The sequence below is a fragment of the Tubulanus polymorphus genome, chromosome 8, assembly GCF_964204645.1.
Source record: "Tubulanus polymorphus chromosome 8, tnTubPoly1.2, whole genome shotgun sequence".
In the NCBI taxonomy this organism is placed as follows: domain Eukaryota; kingdom Metazoa; phylum Nemertea; class Palaeonemertea; order Tubulaniformes; family Tubulanidae; genus Tubulanus; species Tubulanus polymorphus.
This window is the reverse complement of record NC_134032.1, coordinates 9,644,877-9,664,396: the sequence shown is the minus strand read 5'-3', so window position 1 is coordinate 9,664,396 and position 19,520 is coordinate 9,644,877. Positions and strand designations below refer to the sequence as shown.

General features: G+C 41.6%; 1 protein-coding gene across 1 annotated transcript; it reads right to left on the bottom strand.

Moving 5' to 3' along the window:
* Positions 1 to 1,404: 1,404 nt before the first annotated feature.
* Positions 1,405 to 15,169, bottom strand: LOC141909468 (uncharacterized). The gene is made up of 2 exons (XM_074799858.1): positions 15,099 to 15,169; positions 1,405 to 3,860 (listed from the first exon to the last, which is right to left on the bottom strand). Exons 1-2 carry the CDS (start codon positions 15,118 to 15,120, stop codon positions 3,073 to 3,075), a joined length of 810 nt encoding a protein of 269 aa, XP_074655959.1. The 5' UTR covers positions 15,121 to 15,169; the 3' UTR covers positions 1,405 to 3,072.
* Between the last annotated feature and the right edge of the window lie 4,351 nt (positions 15,170 to 19,520).

Below are 19,520 nucleotides of genomic sequence, written 5' to 3'. Positions count from 1 at the left end.
ATGACATTTTTTCAATTGAGGTAAATATGATACAAAAGGAGGTGGTTATTTTCTCATGAAAAAATGATGAGAATGGTATCGTGATTGTGCCCAAAATTTCTATCGTCGCACCCCCCTCATGGTCGTAAACCGTAAAGGCTACGCCACTAGGCAGTTTGCGTCGTCCTTGCAGTAACATTTCATATGGTTCCATTTTTCTTCCCTGGACCCCACCCCTACAACAATTCTAGATTCGCGCCTGTCAGGGCAACTTAAAGTGTACACAAAGTATATAGAAAGCGTTGATATTCTTTTCAATAAGAGCAAACCTGATTTTATAGAAATATTTAGACAAAATCACGCGCAGCGGGGCATTAAGTATGACTTTTTTAATGGCAGCACCCATAAAGGATATATATGATATGATATATAAAACAGGTACGTCAAGTACCTTCTTCACAAAGGACTGCGAAATAATAGGCTGTTTGGCCTGCTTTGATCATAATGAATGATAGGATATGATGATGTATACTTGAAAATATATCGACCTTGAAATTCACACGATGAAAAATCACTTATGGGAAATTATGTATGGGAATAAGTTTTTATTGCGTGAAAACCTCCGAAAATCTCTTTAAGTCACAAAACTTTTACATCGACATGTTTGTCGTTACGTTACGTGGTTCAGAAAGATTTCTTTTGAAATTTTAAGTAAGTTCGTTATAGCAAGGTTTCATCGCAACTCAAAATACTAAATTCATTTTTTCAATTACACGCGATGTCTCTCTGCGACGTTTCAAATATTTCTTAAATTTCATTGGATGCATAAAACTCGTATATTTTGGCCGTTATAATCGATGTTAAAAATTTCTTCAAATCGCCGGCCCTTTTTCTAACCTTTTTTCGGGTATCTATTCTGAATCAGCGACGCTAGGCGGCGAAATGGTCGTATCAAATACGCTGAGCTCGATGCAATCGATACCACCGAATCCGAACCCAAACCTGACCACACGTTTAAATCAAATTTGAATCCATTTGGGTTCTTCCTTTCCGGGTTAAACTTGCTCGTGGCTTATTCTGTAAACCACCACCGGGACGGAAAAAATCGACAGAAAAAACTTTTAGTAATAAACTGCTTTATTTTATTAATCATTTTCAAAATTAGTTAAAATTGATAGCGAATAGTCCAAACAATCGATAAAGAGATTACATTCATCGAAATTCAATCACTTATTTAGACTTTAAATCAATGGTACCTTTTCTTATCGAAATCCTTTTTTTCAATAGGTCAAAGGCAGAAGTCGATCGCAACAAAGTCCAAGTACAAGATCCAAATCCGAGAAAGTCCGGATTTTCGGTAAGTTAAAAATGCAAGAAAAGGAAAAATTTAGATTTGACAAAAAACGTTTAAAAGGTTTCGTTAGTGACATTTATCAATTCATGTATAAATATGGAAGTTAATACGGATGTTAACGTTATGAGGGAAAACACGTTGACGCATACACTGTATTTGACTCTGTCACATCCTTTACCTATAATCACTTTATCTATTCGTAATTATAGAAACGACTGTTCGCCAATATTCCTATAATATTTCCCTATCACAACCAACTGCTTCTATAAATTCTTCCTATGACATTCTCATTTTTGGTGCCTCCCGACCGAGGAATCCTCCCCCGGCAGGGATTCGAACCTGGTGGCATCGAGATTGCCACAGTACGAAACCCTGCCATACTAGACCGAGTGCGCAGCTACACGCGAAGCTTAGATGATGTAATTATCAGCCAATCAGATATCCCGTTATATTTTTGCCCGGGTTTTCGCATTTATAGTTATATCGTGAAATCTACCTCAGCGATTATACAACGAGCAATCTGATTGGTGGCGCAAGTTTTCGCGCGGTAAAGCTGCGCGTGTACCTGCGCATCGGGTCGACTGTGGCAGGGGTTCGTGCCGTGGCTGAGTGTAGCGATGCCATCAGGTTCGAATCCCTGCCTAGGGAGGATGGAGTAAGGACAAATGGATTAATTCTATGATGTCATAGGAGGATAATTGGAAGCGGGCACATCTTTTCTGGAAGCGTAGGGTTAATTCGTTGTGTCCTATAGGATTTATGATGGCTGCCATTTTTGACCGAAGCCAATAGTTTTGAGATTTTTTCGGGATTTTGTGACATAATGACTTTGATGACCAAAAAGGCACTTAGAGAAAAATTCTAAGGACTCGAACAGGGCTCAAAAGTGCCTCGGGATCCCTTCGTTCCTATAGTTTGACGACATCTTTGATGGGAGGGGCAATTTCACAGATGCAACCCCCATCTTTTCTAGAAATGTCATACATTTAGACTGATTCAAGGTAGCCGTATTCCTGAAGGTTCCAGTTGTTTGACAAGAGCGATATTTCAGCAGTAATGTTGTCACTCAGCCGCCGCCCGTGTACGAAATTGTTTTATCGGAAAACTGTCAGATACAAGCTGCACTTTGGTAACTGAGAATATTTACAGCGTGGAGTTTCGCTTCGGATATTTACGGCGCTATACTGCGCTACAGTTTGAGCGAAACCTGTCTCTCTACGTGACACGGTGAGTTATCGCGCCCGACCGTATTGGTTACGTAGATATGGAGGAACGGGGGAACGGAGTAGTCATCATTGGGATCCACGTTTTTCCGCAAATCTAAAATAATGTTGGTCAGTTGAATGCTGTTGTTTCCCCTCATGACCAAGAGCATTCCTCACCGAGACCCTTCTAATTGGTCAGGTGAAGATCCCACCATCGCACAACGCAGCTAAACCTTCACCGTCCCTACTTCTCGCCCCGCATGCGTGACGTCACGAGTGTCATGCAGTAACGACACCTGTTGGCAGGCACTTTTTGATTATAATCACGGATTCAAACTTTATGGATAGAAAGTTTCGAAGTTTTGGATTTTGATTTAGACAATTTTCAGAAAATAACGAATCAAGACTATCGAAAAAGCTTTAATTCAAAACGCCAGTCGTAGGAACTTCATTTCTCAGAATTCCGCGGAGTTCCCGACACTCAGCTCTATAGAGGATTCACAGATTTTCCCGAATTTCCCCAAACTTGACATTCTAAACTCTCGTTCCCGAATAGATGTCGATATTCTCCGAATTCGGATTCAATTTCGCGTGAATTTCGTCCACGTTCGGGGCCGACGCGTGCGAGCCGGTAGGGGTCGCTGCCTTACGCGTAACTGTACCGACGACGGCGTCGGCGGCAGGTTTATTATTGGAGCAGTCCTTCTGCGTGGCTGGAGCCTTCCAATGTCCACACAACTCCGTCTCGTCCTCTTCGATGTTTCGATTATTCGTATAGGACGACTTCAGCGCCATCTCTTCGCGACTCTTCACGCGGTCACGCGACATAATCCTGCAGCGCCACCAACACCAACCCAACAACGCCGTACCGACTATATAACCTAATGTCAATGTCAAAGCGACGATGCTGCTCGTCTGCAAAACGGGAATGGTGGAAATTTCCGAGCACTCGGTCACCTCGCTAGGCAACGCGTTCGGGTATTGTGACGTCACGCATATGTTGAATTTGGTATTTGAGGGGAGGTGTTGTATTCGGAACGAGCTCTTTTCGCTCGGTTGCCAACTCGAGTACATGGTGTGCTCAGCGGTCAGGCCCGAAGGGGTATAGCTTACGCGATGTTTGCCGGTGGTGGCTAGCGTATTGTTCCAGTGTACTAGTATGGAAGACGTGGTCAACGTGCCCGACCTGATCAGTATTGTCTTCAAATCGGAGGCGGCTCGCGCGCCGCTTAGGTAAATAAGGCACGTGATCGCGAGGGCGCGAGTAACGACCGCTATCGCCAGGTTAGAAGTAAACAACATCATCCGGTATTGCGGCAAACCTGAAAAGAAATACGAAACAATTCAGATAATATTTATAAGTCTGATTCAGACACTGGCCAGCAACTGGAAACTGAAAGACAGTTTTTTGTGGTTAATCCGAGATAGGAAATATGTGAAAATATAGGAAATGATATTGAAGCCACCTTACTTTAGATAAGGTTAATTTCATTCTAATATTTGAAAAAGAGCACTTTTAGTCGCAATTACGTAACTCAATCGGACCATGATCAGACACACTGCTGTCCGCACCAGATGGCGTTGCATCATACTTGATTATACCAACCAGTGCCATAGTTATGTATGGCAGGTAAGTGGATATAGGAAAATTTGGAAGGTCTGGGTTCAAAAGAAAAAAAGGCATTTCGTGGATAAAGCGGCTTTGGATATTTTCGAAGAAATACATCGGAAAGGTTGCAATTTTCGAGAGGATAAGCGTCAAATTTGCTGGTTTTAACGATCTTTCTCATGACGAAAATGGCAGTTTCGATGGGAAAGCAAATGTCCGCACCCGCGAGCTCGCCGCCTAAACCCACCCCTGGTAAGCGCGGTATCCTGGTGAATTCGACGCCAGCGAAGTGCGATACTTACTGAGCGCCGAATCTCGTATGAACGCGGCTGATAACAACATGACATAAATATGGTCATTTGCAAACTCCGAGCGTCTGTCGCGTAAATCAGTTATGACGTGTATTTGCCAACCAATATGGCAATTAGTCCAAGAAGTACATGGCAGCAAGACCTCTGAGCTTTATCGGTCACATAACCGTCTGCGATAAGCATTTGGTCAATAGTTTGTATACATGTAACTATAAGCACTTGTGTAAAAACTTGACGATGCGATGACTTCAGTATTTTTCTAAAAAAATGTAATTGTCAAGTTCAATTCGAGCAAAAACGAAACTCGACTTTTTACTGGTTTCTTTATTCGAATCAACGACAAAATCGACGTGATGACGTACTCGTAACAAGCTGCATCTCGGCGACGCGAGCTTGCTTTCCGCTCATAATCACACAACCTCGGGCGCAGTAGAAAATAAACAACACCAATACCAACAAAATTGAATCATTCACACACGGATTTTGTCGCCAACGTTACCATGACGGCGTTCATAATTCGGTGGCTTACGTCATCGCCCTGTTTGACGCGTTTTTTCTATCCCTAGCTACGACGTGACGTACGTACTCGGGTCGTCGGTAAACATTTCATAATCTTCCGTCGAATATAGGTTTAAAACGCGGACGAAGCTTAAAGGGCTGGTGCTTTTTTTGCTTTGAAAAATAAATACGGAATTGTCTTACTTTCCCGCGAGAGCGTTTACAAACATGTCGAAGCGGAATCTGCCTCCGGAGCTATATACGGAGATAATCGATTTCTTCATTTACTTTTCTCCGGAGAAAGCGATTCGTGATTTATTCATAGCACTATGCGTCTTTGTTTACAGAGGATTATGTTCTATGGGTTTGGAAGGGTCATCGAGAGAATGTGCAGAAGAGACACGGCCGCCATTCGTAACTAATCATTCAGTAATCTAAGTATATCCATTGCCGCTGCAGCGTGTTTTAAGACGATAATAATCATATTATGAATTGATGCGAGTTTATTGTAGGGCTAAATTTATGCATTATCACTCTGCAGCCTGCAACAGGCTTCAATAGTTGCGTATGAAGTCTGGGCGATCACGCTTTGAAATACGTGCTGATAGAATGTCTATTGTCTAGTGATTGCAGTTAATTTTTAATTAAAAAATGCCTCTGGTGAAGTCCTGAACACACGTGAAGTGTGCATGAAAAGTATTTTAAGTGCGCTGATAAATGTCTAATGTCCGGTATTTTCTTTCGACATTTTCAATAATAGAAATGTCTCAGGTGAAGTCATGAACACGTGAAGTGATGACTACCAATTTTTGAAAGCATAACGCTGATAAAATGTCTAATACCTGGTATCTGCAGTTCATTTTCAATTAGAAATGTATCAGGTTATAGGAGTTCTATGCTCTGGTGAAGTTCTGAACGCATGTGAAGTGACGACTACCACTTTTTGAAAGTATGTGCTGATAAAATGTCAAATGTCTGGGGTGTTTGCAGTTCATTTTCAATTAGAGATGTATTAGGTGAAGTCCTGAACACGTGTGAAGTGTGGACTATCACATTTTGAAAGCATGTGCTGATAAAATGTCTTACATCAGGTATTTGCAGTTCGTATTTGCAGTTTGCAATTAGAAATTTCTCACGTGATTATCTGAACGTTCAAATACAAATAATGGTGATCTAGTTATGATGAATGTCCGAGGGAGAGCAGGATCCCGGATTGATACCTGTAATAATCCAATATAGAGTTTTCGTCATCAGAATATAATATCCGATAAGATGAGGATTTCAACTGATTGCCGCTATCATATGCCAGCATGTTATATCGACTGTTCCCCGGGGAGCCACATACCGCTCGCTAGTTCCGTGCTTATAAATCATTTAACGCAATTCTCCCATCGCTATCTGAGCCGCATGTATATTTCATGCTTCGCATCTCCTTGCCGGTCACTCCGCACATGTTGTCCGTTTTAATGAAAGCCACGCGTTGATTGAAAATTCAATGAATTAAATGCAAGGACATATATACGTCTGATTAATCGTAGCCGCGTGTAGACCCTAAACAAGGACATACTTAATCATAGCCGCGTAGACCCTAAACAACGGATTCCTTTTAGCGATGCTGTAGGTTTGGCTGACATTGACATCGACTTTTCTCTTCGTAGAATCGAAATACATGTTGCTACAATCACAACTGAAATGTCTTAAAAGGTCTATGATTCGTCTTGATAAATCTATCAAACTCGATATAGAACTGAATTAAGCTATAAAGGCTAGTCTCGGCTGTCGGGTCATGAGCTCGTGGGGCTATCGGGTGATTAGACCCCTGTGAAGCTGGCTCCCGGTTCCCGGTTCCTTATTCGGCTCCCGATTCAACAGCATTTTGAATCGGGAGCCGAATAAGGAACCGGGAACCGGGAGCCATCTTCACAGGGGTATCATTAGCTCATGTTTCATTCAGTTACTGGAACAACCATTATCAGAGATGAGCCATCGTTACTTGTCTTTTCTATTCTTGAGCAAGCATTTTTGTGGCTTAAGTCCCCTCCTCCCCCTCCCCTGGCGTCGCATTGGTACCACGTATCCAGATTTGGAGGACGATACTCGACTCGCATTCGGTGATGTGGTAAAAATTGGACCGAGTATTTCTTGAAATATACGTCACCTAGCCCCCTCTCTTTGTCTTTTTCTCTCTTGGGCAGCGCGAAGGGTTGTTCTAAGGACTCGCGCGATGGAAAGATGATTAACCGCTCTCGGATAAGTAGATGGTAAATCCTCTTCGGACCTGCAGCTCAACTCAGTAGCAGTATCAGCGGATTCACGGACAGGCTTAGAACAGTAGCTGATCGTCGTGTTGATTCCTGAAAAGATGTCCTTCCTCCATAAATCCCCAAATGACATAAAGGTACTCCTGTAGATCCTCGATTGTCTTCATACCAAAATATTTAAAGGGGAGTGAACAGGGAGATGTCGAGACATCGGTGTTAATAGAGTGGGAGAGGGATGGAAAAATTCGGTGCGTGAGACGGGGAGAGACGGTTTTCTCGAACCCAGACATCATTAGCGCTTACCCTCACCTACTATACTGCAGAGGTGAATCTTAATCAACCGAATTCTGTCGTAGAATGGGAAATAGAGCGACGCTTGAGTGAGTCCTTGAGAACAGCGTGAGTACCAGACAACTACCCAGACAAGTGACTGTCAATTATTCAATCGAATGCACAATACTGAAGAAAACTAGGAGACTATATAGTGTTATAGAGCTATAGAGCTGTTTTCAAAGCTGAACCTTTTGAAAATGAGTTTTGCAAATGGCTCATAGCAACGAAGAACTGCGATACCAGCTATCCCACTTGGTGTGACAAGCACTCAGTCTTGTCGTCAAAATCTGTTAATTTTCAGGAATGCTCTATTGCCACAGGAGGTTGGAGGTTTCCCAAGTTGAGTCACTACTACCCCTGGAACTCTTCAATATTGTGGGTTCTTTTTGGACGAGTAACTTCAGTCCTGCCTGCATCCCACTGAAACTGGCATTTTAAAGCCGTCTCTCGATTCGTTCCTTACAAGGTGAACTTTTTAACTCGTGACTATGAATAGAGCAGCTATCAGCAGCTCAATGCCAAGCCTGTATTCTCTTAATGTTACTCAATGGAGTTGCATTAAATTGCACTAAAATTTCACAATTTTGCAGACCCCTATTTTTGTACCGCGCTTGTCTACAGCATGTCCCGTTTTCGGTATAAAATGTATAACCTTTTCAGTTTTTCATTTGTGCTGGAGTCAAAGTCTGCCTCAGTAATCTGCCCCTGCCTTTTAGAGCCGGTCGTCTCGAATTTATCGTCGCCATTACCGTTCCGAGTTCTGTAAATTGAACAAAACTATCTCTGGCTCACGTGACTCGCGTGCAAAAACGTCCGCTCCGTGATCACGTGATCTCGGCGATGAACAACGCGTCCGGGTTTATGACAGTGATTTAGTTTAATGTCGTACGTCGTATGACGGCGATTAGTCGGATGTCGTATATCGATCGCGTGTTGGTGATAAATCGAATACCATATGTCGCATGACGGTGATTAGTCGGATTTCGTTTCAATCGATACGATATAAGACATCAGTCACGACGTTAATCCTCGATTTAGCGTAATAATTGATCAAAAACCGTGATATTTTCACAGATCAGCGGTGCTACGCAAAGTACTGGCCAGAAAGTGGCAGTTGCTGTGGGGTGAATTAAGCAGTGACCATTGAAGAGGGTCCATTCAATGGTTACGTCTACAGATCTAGTGAGATCAATTCCAGAGTAACAAACGGACATTACGTAAAATGGTAACAAAGTGACCAATTCTGTACACACTGATGGGCCATTTGCATAGTTACATAGTAAACAGTAAGCCCCTGGACATAGATAAAAACTAGTATCGACCTTAACCCGGAGGTTAACGATTCATTTTCAATTGAAATATCCCCCGAGTTAAAGATGACACCAGTCTGTGAAACCGAGCCCGGATCTACGTTTAGAGGGCTTAGTAGGATAGACACACAGGCACGCAGAGCTAGTGGTCGCTAATTAAGTTAATTAGTCTGTTTGAACAGTATATTCAGCGTGAAATGACCGACAATCAATAATATTGATTTCCGATACGACAGCAGCAGTCTCGGTGGGGTTAAAAAATTAATACTTCCTGTTAGATGCAGGATCAGAGAGAGTTACCGCCCAAGCATATTCTAATGAGTGAGGACGGTCGACCTGTAATACCAGCTAGTATCCAATCACTATAGATGGCGTGACAAACAGTCGGTCTCGCCTTTATTAGCCAGAAACCTGGCAGATTGCAACAGCAGTTAGGAGTCCTGCTATACACTTATCACTGCTGGTGGGTCCCAGCAGCTTACCATTGGTGGCTGTATCAGTTGCATTCCAGTAAGCCCATTGCTATCCTGGACTCAGAGCTCCATAGTTTGGTTAAAATTCGACCCCCTGATTAAAACATTGGTAATGAGCATTAATCCTAACCGCGAGATCTGTTGAACCGTACCAGTTCCATCTGATCCGACTTTGAATCAAATTCAGTTATTTGACCTTAACACCTTGAGTCACATTGGAACTGACTCAACGACCCAGTGGCTCATATGTTATAAGTCCAAACGCGTGGTCGTAAATCTTAAGACTCATTTCAAGGTTGTTAGACAAGCTATAATGCTTAGTTGGTTACGGACTGGTCTAAAATCTAAGCCAACTGAACCTACTATTCAAACGAAGAAAGTAACAAACACAGCTCCTCCCGATGCATGAGTTGAACGTGAGTCTTGCGTATTCGCGTATTCATTACGTATCAACACAACTGGCCCTTCAACTTCTCGTGAAAAAAAATCATTATTCGCAAAAACGTTTTGCTATCGATTCGTCAAATTGAGTGGTTGACTGAATGTCAGCTGTACGCGCCTATATACATATGGTGGATATACAACGGTTAATATTTCAATTTCGCAACAAACGCGCAAATCTATACTGTGCGGAAAACAAAAATTACTATACACGTGTCACTGATGGTCGAGAGTTTCATTCAAAATTGTCAGGGTGTTACTCATATACGACAAGCTGTGAGCCAAGTGGACTCTCGGTGTACTAGATAGATAGCACGCTTGCTTTCTACATACAAGTCCTGGGTTCGATCCCCGGCGAATGCGTGTTATTTCACAGGATATAGATCTGTTATATCAGGGTTAGATCTGGCCCAAAAATAGTCGAAGAAGACCATCGGATAAGATGCAGTTTTCATTGTCACCATGTCAGTTATTCTTGTTAACCAAATCAGTGCGGGAATTATTCATTAGCGCATCTTATTCTAGTCAGTATCAGTTTCCTGGGAATAAGTTGCTAGCGACAGAGTTTGTCAGTGAAAAGAAATTTGGTCCTATTTTCTAGGGAAAATATTTGTTACCCGGAATACCCCTTATCAAAAATACATTAAAAGGATCCTCTTTATGTATTTTTGCCCCTATTGCTAGGTATCAAGTTATTCTTTGTCTACGAAACCTGCCCTGGTATATCAAAGTTATCCCTTAGAGAGATATCCCTTAACCTGGTCATCCCAGTGCTAAAGACTATAGTATCAATGGATAAATCCTTAACCTGGACTCAGTTGTATATGTATATCATCCACGCCACTTAGTTACTCATGGACCGAGTATCAAATTTATTATGCCTTCCCCGCGGGTGGAAAAAACTGAATCAGTAGAAATTTCTTCGAATTCAACCAGTCGTAATTTCGCCTTAATATCCCGCGAAACGTCAGTCGGAATTAAACCAGCCACAATTATAAATCACAAATTAACAATTCTGCATCGCGAATTACGCGGTATTTGAGATACGGTGGCCTGCTGGTTGCTCATTTGCAAGTCGCTTGTATTTCACGCAATGACACAGGAAATTAGAAACGATAGTAAATAATGTCGTAGTCTTTTTAGTTGCGCCTGCTATACCAGGTCGTCAGATTGCCGCGTTATAGCAGAGCTGATATCTCTCAATGGATGCGAGAAATTTTGAAATTTATTTTTATAAATCTATTTGCGCTCATCGCCTCAATGAGAGGCATACTGGGTGGAATCAATGTATTTACATACAAACATAGAACATAAAATATGCAATATTTGACAGAGACAAAAAGAAGACAACAACTGTACATCGAATATGTTATGTACAAAGAAAAATACACAAGTTTCTATGTACCACCACCTACATATATTCACAAGGGACCGGAATGATAAAGAATAAAGTTTTTAATCATTAAATGACGGCTTTGGGTTTGATGAGCCTTGCTACAGTTTTCCGGCAAAATATTCCAAATTTCGTTGTACCACTAATAGGGTTGGTCCTAGATTACGCGAGTCCAGAGTGGCTCGTTCTGAACTAGTTGTCGATACTGATTTAGTATAGGACATCTGCAAATGTGACATTGATGAACTTAGAGAAGAGGCCGACTTCACACTAGCGCCATCTAGCATATCCTCGATTGCCACTGTACGTTTACTGATATCTGTAATCAGATTTAAGAAAGCCGACTTCCACTGTGGAATAGGGGGGTGTGGCCAGGATTTTCTCTGGGGCATCATTTTCTGGTTCAGACCGTCATTAGGTTTTGACCCGCTCCCTCACCCCCGACTATGCCCCCTGCTTCCTACACGAGACACCACTCGCCTTTTCGAGCTAGAATCGTTTCCGAATATTTCAACACCTCGGGAAACTTCTATAGACCTAAAATTCTTTTGTACATAGGAAAGCAAACTGAACATTTCTATCGTCGATCGACCTTGATGACGTCACGAGAAGGGCTTGCGCGCGGGGGACCATGGGGGATCGATAAACTGTGTGCATTGATTGATCGATGATGCATTGTTGTCGAACTGAATTAATTATGAATCCCGCCTGATACCAAATTAAACAATGGTTTCTATATATGGTAGTATGTGTATCGCATTTCAATTACTAATACCGTTCCGTTACTATTTGAACAGCGAGTTTAAATAGAATGCGCTGTACTATTAGCATATATGTCTCCTCGTGGGAGTCTACTACGCTCCATCGGGCTTTATGACCTATTTTCTTATCCACACCACCAGGCCTCGTTAGGAAAAGAAACCTAGTGGAATTGGTGGCCCGGTGGCTCTTAGAACGCGACTGTACCATTACTGAGAAGTCACAATACTTCGCGGCATCCATCGTCGAAATCGCCCACAAAGTCAGGGACGTTGTCCCATGGGGTATTGAGATTTCGAGACCTTCCTTAGATTTGAAGTAGGCCCGTGGTATTGAGATTACGGAGTTCTGCGAGACGCTTTTGAAATTCGGAGTAAATAAAAGAGACCTTAACCATTTCCCTTTTTGGAGTATGAAAATTCGGAGGATACGACACGGCCCCAATGGGACTAGTTGGTCACTGAAATCTTTAGCTTTATTAAGACCAGTCTTATACCTACAATTCGTTTAACCAATCTTAAGACCGGTCTCAACTAATTTCGATCCATCCAATATAGACCGTTTTTATCTAACTCTCATTCTTTCCCAAAGAAATGACATTCCTTGAAATGAGGGTAAGCGGTCCTTATCAAACCACCACAACGAGGCATTGCCCATTAATCTGCTTCTTACGTCAAACATTTTGCAAGTTCTGCGTTGTATGAGAAATATATTTTTGAGAAATCTATTTTCGCATTTCCCAATATAGCAAGAGGACCGAGGAGCGAGCCTTTTAGCTAATGGGAATTTAAACTGTGGTGGGAGTCGGGGGAAAACGTTGAGGAACATTAGAAAACCGCAATCACCCTGAAAGGCGCGCAGCGTTTTGTTGATTACGTAAAAACCAAGAGTGCTCACGATATTAATTGTTTAGCAATTGTTAATCTTTTTCTGTCGACATTTGGTAATTAAAAACCACTTAATGATAGAAAAATTCAATTGGCGTTAGATGGAGTATTGCCGCATCCTTGCTGCGGCAGGCGAGGATCCGCCAGGTGCGCTGGTATAGTTGCTCTGTCCTGCGCTTCATTTTCTTCTACATCACTATCAGAATATTGGGTATACCGGCAACGTTACCGTGGCAAGCGATAATCCGCCAAAGATCGCTAGTGACATGGGGTCACCGCACTTCAATTTCCTTCTACATTTCTATTAACTCGAATCGACTTTTCCCACTAGTAAAATGATTTTCAGTGAAATCTATCCCATAAACTGAGTGAGAAAGCAAATCTTCTTCCGATGACTCGTTTGATAATTTTCGTATTTGAAAGCCTAAAAATCGAGTTCAAATTCCATAGAAAATTAACTAATTTTCACTATACGAATGACCAAGTGTTTTGTTGCGCCATCTGGTGAGTGCCAGTATCCCACCAATCTTCAACAAAAACTATATCCAGCACCGAAAGTAGAAAAGTGAACCTCATAATCTGCTTTGAGGCTTTTTTAGGTAGAACATGTATATATTTTAATTCGGGACTTCAGGCATTTGAAAATGAACTAGTATTGACTTAGCGTAAAACTTTTCGTATGTCACGCCATCTGAAGGTGCGTTTGAAGTTATCCTTTTCCAACGATTTTAAGTTTTAGTAAAGAAGATATTTTTGAATACTGGACATCCATTGGTGATTCCTACTTCCGGTTCATGATATATTCAATTGATCAAATGGAACCTTTTTCACTTGATATTTCTAAATCCCCCTTTGCCACACGACAACAATATCTCTCATCGAAATCTAAGATATCGAATTTCTGTTGGAAATCTCAGAAATGGCGGCATAACAGATTTACAACATTCGGCGGCCGTCTGCCAGCCTGATCCACGTCTGAGTCGATTGCGACGCCATGGAAACCGAATTTCTGTTTATCGTTTGGCATAAAGACTAACTAGCAGTAATGCGCATGCGCCGCGCTGCCGTCTGTCCGTTTAATGTCCTCAGTTACTGGCTGTTGTTGATGTTATTATTAATTTCCCGTGAGACCGCGAATGCTGCAGCCTGCTAACATACGAAGCGCTTGTGTCGACGCGATAAAGGCTAATTTCGATAATTAATTATCAGCACTTCGTCGCTAACCATCGGCGTCCAAGTGACCATCTGTTGATCTATCACACGTCTCATGGAATTCCCCCGACAGCTTCTACCCCCCAAAACCATTGAATCTAGGTCAAACTATTGTCGAATTCGATCCCTGAGCCAGTTGCACAGTTAGGGCCGAGATTCAATAACCAAACAAAAACTTTCGGCCAGCCTAAGCTCATATCGGTTCTACTGCAAATCTCAAAATTTAATACAAGTCTAAGCTAATTTTGGTTCTACAACCGATCTAAAACTTAATGCTGGTCTAAGCTCATTTGGTTCTTTAACCAATCTAAAACTTAATTCCAGACTAAGCTCATTTTCGTTATATATTGCCCATCTAAAATCTAATACCCGTATATATAGGCTCATAGTTCTATAGACAACAAGAAGAGGATTTAGGAAGAGCAAATTTGGTCCCGAAATTAAGAGCTTCGAAGAAGGTTTTTTTGTAACCGAAATTATTTCACAGTTGCAACATTATGGGTTATGAGACAGGCCCAGGCTAATGACGGTCCTACGATAATTACTTTAATTTCTTTTTAAACCCAATGAAAACATCTGGTTTAGAACGACGCTAGACTACAAACTTAATTTAGACAAACATATCTTTTGAAATATAACGCATTAACTTACCTTAAGAATAATCACTTTTAGAGGTAATCTTACGTACACACCACCCCCTGGTGACGCAACTTAAAAAACTTCGCTACGCCAGCGCTTTATCTATTCAAATCTCAATTATTGAACCGTATCCATGAACGAGAATATTCATATTGACATTTATGAATATATACTTATAAGTGTATTTGTTTCTAACGTCCATATGGAGCGTTGTGTTGTGACGGCTAGCTGTGCGGTACTGTCACGCGAAGCTCTGTCTCCCGCTCTCCTCTCACGCGGCGAGAGCAAAGCGCCAATTATACACGAGCGCGTGTATTGCAAACCTCTAAAACACAGCTGCAAATGACTCCGTTTTATTTCAACAGCACACGTACACTAGACATTCAATTAGAAATAATGCCGTTATGTTTAAACATAATCGTTCTATAACTTACACTTATGATGTATACTGAGCATTTGCTTTTCAAGGATGTAATTTTTCTATCCCGGCGATAAGTTCTGCGGTAACGTATCGCTGCCGCCATGAAATTCCCCTTTTCGTTAAAATCTTCCAGATTGTACCCTGCCTCTGCTTCTGCTTCTGCCTCTGTCTCGGCTTCTGCCTCCGCCTCCTAAGCCTCAGCCTCAGCCTCAGCCTCAGCCTCAGCCTCAGCCTGTGATGTTTTATCGTATCTTGCGCATTGCGAGGCAGATTCAAAGGGCCGTAAGTGAAGTTACGCTTACTAAAAGAAGGTTATTGCAAATAACCTGAAGAATGGTGGACATAGGCTACAATTTCCGGCACTGAATGAGAAAATTCTGAAGTTTAAAATTTGGCGATATCCTGTAACGCCGTGTGCCTGGTTAAACTCATTAGATGTCTTACAGTTGTTAAGTAAAGCAGTTGGGCCATATGCAGTTGACGTATATCGAGGATCCCTTTTTCAATAGTATGCTTGCTGATAGAATGTCTAATATCTGGTGTTAGCGGTGTAATTCATTTTTCAATTAAAATGCCTGAGCTGCACAGATATATTAAGTATGGATGATCACTTTTTGAAAGCGTGCTGATAAAGTGTTTGTCGATTTTATGTCTGGTGTCTGAAGTGAAGTGCATTTTCAATAGAACAGTCTCAGGGTAAAATTCACATCAGTTTTTGAAAGTCTGCCGTTTCATGTGGAGTCAAATCAAACCAGCAAAAAAAAAAACTCTTGAAATAGTTGACTTTTTAGATGTATTCTATGCGTTTATTGTTAGGTTTTAACAAGATTTTACTCAATAATTCCACACGTTTCCTTGCATTTTCTTAATTGAACTTGTTCGTTTCGCCGTAGCCAGCTTTCTTCCATTTTTGCAAGACGTGTCCTTTTCCTCACAAGATTACGAACACTACAGATCTTCGCCTAAAATAAAAAAGTATGTATAGAAGAGGATATTTTGACTGGTCAATTATTTAAAGGCACGATAACTTTTGATCGACCGAGCTTATCGTGTCTAAAGAACACTTTAGGAGTTTGGTAACTTTTGAGCAATCGACCCCTGATGAACTAGTGCTAATCAATTTCAACAGGGTTGACTTATTAATTACATCTGTAGAAACGTCGGATTCGTTGAGCATCCGGGTCGCCACGTTTGACTCCGGCTCTCACGCCTATTCGAGCCTTCGGGTCTTTGGGTACGATAGCAGGATTTCCATTTTTGCTCCAGATACGATAAAAAGATTACGCAAAATTGAATGAAAATCTCGGCATTACAGAGTAAAGAATTCTTGGTGCTCGAATTCAGTGCCTACCTGAATGCGTAGCGTCCATAGTGCATAATGGATGCATAGTTGTAGTCAGATTTCAGGTTATAGGTCTTCTTCTTCTTCGCGAAATTTGGCGCGTTCGCTGAAAATATATGGTAGAGTCATCTTTTGGTTAGTGATCAATTTACCGATTCGTCGATGTCACCGAGAATGAGACAGCTACGTATCATCGGTAACTACCGTTAAGGCTGGTTTCACGAGCGTTTTCTAGCCAGCTTTTTCCAGCTGCCGACAGGAAACTGCTCGAGAAAACCCCGAAAAAGTAGCTATTCGTCGTTGAAGTTATCGGTAATTCGGTCATCACCTTCAGCGAGACACTCAGTGTATCTGATGTACCGCCAATGGTTACACTATTCGTAGAGCGTTTCGGAGATATGGATACAACCACTTCCAGGACCTGGTGAATCATCACTATTGTTTAAATCATGGATTTTTGAACAGACCCCTACTAACCCCTTATAACATGTAATATACATTTTCGACTTGTGTCTTGTGAAAAATGTAGGCCTACCTTTAGCGATGTTTTCGTATTTAATAGTGACGTGATCGTCTCGGTCTTTGCGGCATTGTTCGTGAGTAAAACCGAGCACGTGATTGAACTCGTGTTGCAGTTCCCAGACAACCCCTCTCATTCAGAGAGATATTCTCTGCCTTCCTCTGTCAGTCATTTCGACCACCGACGTACAACTGAAATGATTCTGACAAGATATTGGACTCGAACCAACTTCCAATTCAGCTTGATTCACATATGTAAGATATTTGTTGACTTAGGCATGGTGGCCAAAGGATTCAGATTTGTGGGTTCGAGGTCCGCTAGCGGTAGAGTTTCCTTAGCTTCTCTGCTTCGATTTAAGGATAAGGGAACCTCGAACCAGCAAGGCCCACTCAGCAGAGGAACATGAACCTCCAACCTGTTTATTATTTCATCCTTAATAGTGGCGCTCAATGAGTCTGAGGGATGAAATAAGGAGTCTTGCCTGTGCCATGATATCGGACCACTGATTCAAGAGATATAAAGTATCTCCGGAGTATAGCTCTACCCAGTTCAGCAGAGGGCACTAGACCCAACAAAATGATACTCTAGTGACACGGGGACGACTTACCCAGATCCGCTAAGAACTTCGATGTAGTTTTTTTCATTGGTTCTCTCCACGAATTGGACGCATTGGGTCCAATCGCTCTCTGAAAAGCATTTAAAGCGGAACGAATTCGCTTTTGCGCGTTTGCAGCTGATAGAAATGAAATACAAAAGAACTTTGGTTATTTCAACTATGTTGTGTTCGACGGTGAGGTTTTAAAGTTGTAACCTGGACCCCGCATCCCACGGAAGATCGATGATCTACCGCTTAAGACTTTGTTTGAGACATTCTTAATTGAAACTAACGTAACTATTTAATCGGCACACTTTAGATGACAATCCACACTTTCAAGACCTAATCTGAGATACTTTTTCAATTGAGAATGAACCACAATCACCAGATATCAAAGATTTATCTGCACACGTCCAAAAAGTGATCGAGACACTTCTTAGTACTATGGCGAATGTGTCAGGGCGTATTTCCAGTTGATGGGTCTATTCTTAATTTTCAAGTTCAATGACGAAAGTAGAAACTAGTTTTAGTACGTACACATTTTGCTGACGTCGTAAGGGTCGATTCCGTCAGTCCATCTTTTACTTCCGACAAGCGCATTTCTGAACTATGAAATGAACGTATTGATATTAAGAGTTTTGAATTAAACCCTCGCAGCTGAACCAGGAATCAAATCTGTGGCATTATTTCTTACCGCAGGTGCGCTGTCTATGACGATATCGCCTTCGAATGCGCCCGAGAATTCCTCCGGATTCGACTCTGAAAAATATACATTAGAGATTAAAGAAGATGGATACTGATCTACTTCAAAAAGATAGACCTGATGGTTAAATTCAACCCATCTTAAGTATGCCATGAAAGAAGTTGAAAACTCGGTCATTTAATTTACAAATGAAGAATCGTCTTACCCTTATAACTTTGAAATTCGGCCGGACTCAATTGCTAAAAGAAATTAGATAGATTGATTCAATGAACTATTTTCATTCGTTATTCACTTAAGATGCATTATTGAGATTATTTGAGTATTTTCGGGTAGTCAAGTCTTTCAAGATTAGTCGTTTTCAAAGCGTTTTACCACCCCCAGTCATTAAGACTATGATATCATTCTTGCAGTAGGATTTTAGGCTAAAGTAAAGAATATTCATGTATTATTCATTCTTTTTGCTGTTGTTTTAACTTAATTAGAATTTGAAGGTTGAAATTTAAGCCTTTACCTGCGCATTAGCCATGGCTATGGCGGCCGCCAGAAGTGTCAGGACTGTTGAAATTGTCATTTCTGTTGCTGTTGACTAAGCTGCCGACATGTGACCGGTAAAAGTAAGGTAGGTTTATATAGACCGTACGGATAGCAGTTCGGACGTGACTTCCGCGAGCTTCCCGGCTGCTATGTAGCGATACGCCATGTGAACTGAAACATTCGTTTGACCGGACGAATAGATTAGAAATAAAACAAGCTGCACCTGCGAACCTAAACTGTATTATTACGTCATCGACGCGTAAGCCGCGGTCACGCGGAGACGATTTGACACGGATTTGTCCCGTGCCTGATCATACTGTGAAATATGTAGCTCAGTTGTTGTACTGTTTATGTAACTCAGTTGTTGTATTGTTTTTTCGACATTCGGTCGCTGATTAATCGCCAATTTTGTAACGAGCATTATCTGTGCTCACTGTATGTAATGTATATGGAGCAATAAATAAATAAATAATAATAATGAAGCGCATTCACCAGTAAACCATTCACTCATTGCTGTGATAAAGCGAAGTGACCCATTTCCGGAATAGATGCAATAGTTTGACCTGTGCTAAGATTTGTCTCGGACCTGGTCAGACGCTTTTGGCCGGGCACAGGCCCGTTTGGTACACGTGTGAACGATTGGCCGGAGCCTAATTCGGTACAGCCCAAAAGCACATGTGTGATCATCGTGCACTTTTTCCTGTAAATATTTTTGTAATTCTGGTAGTTTACATGTGTACA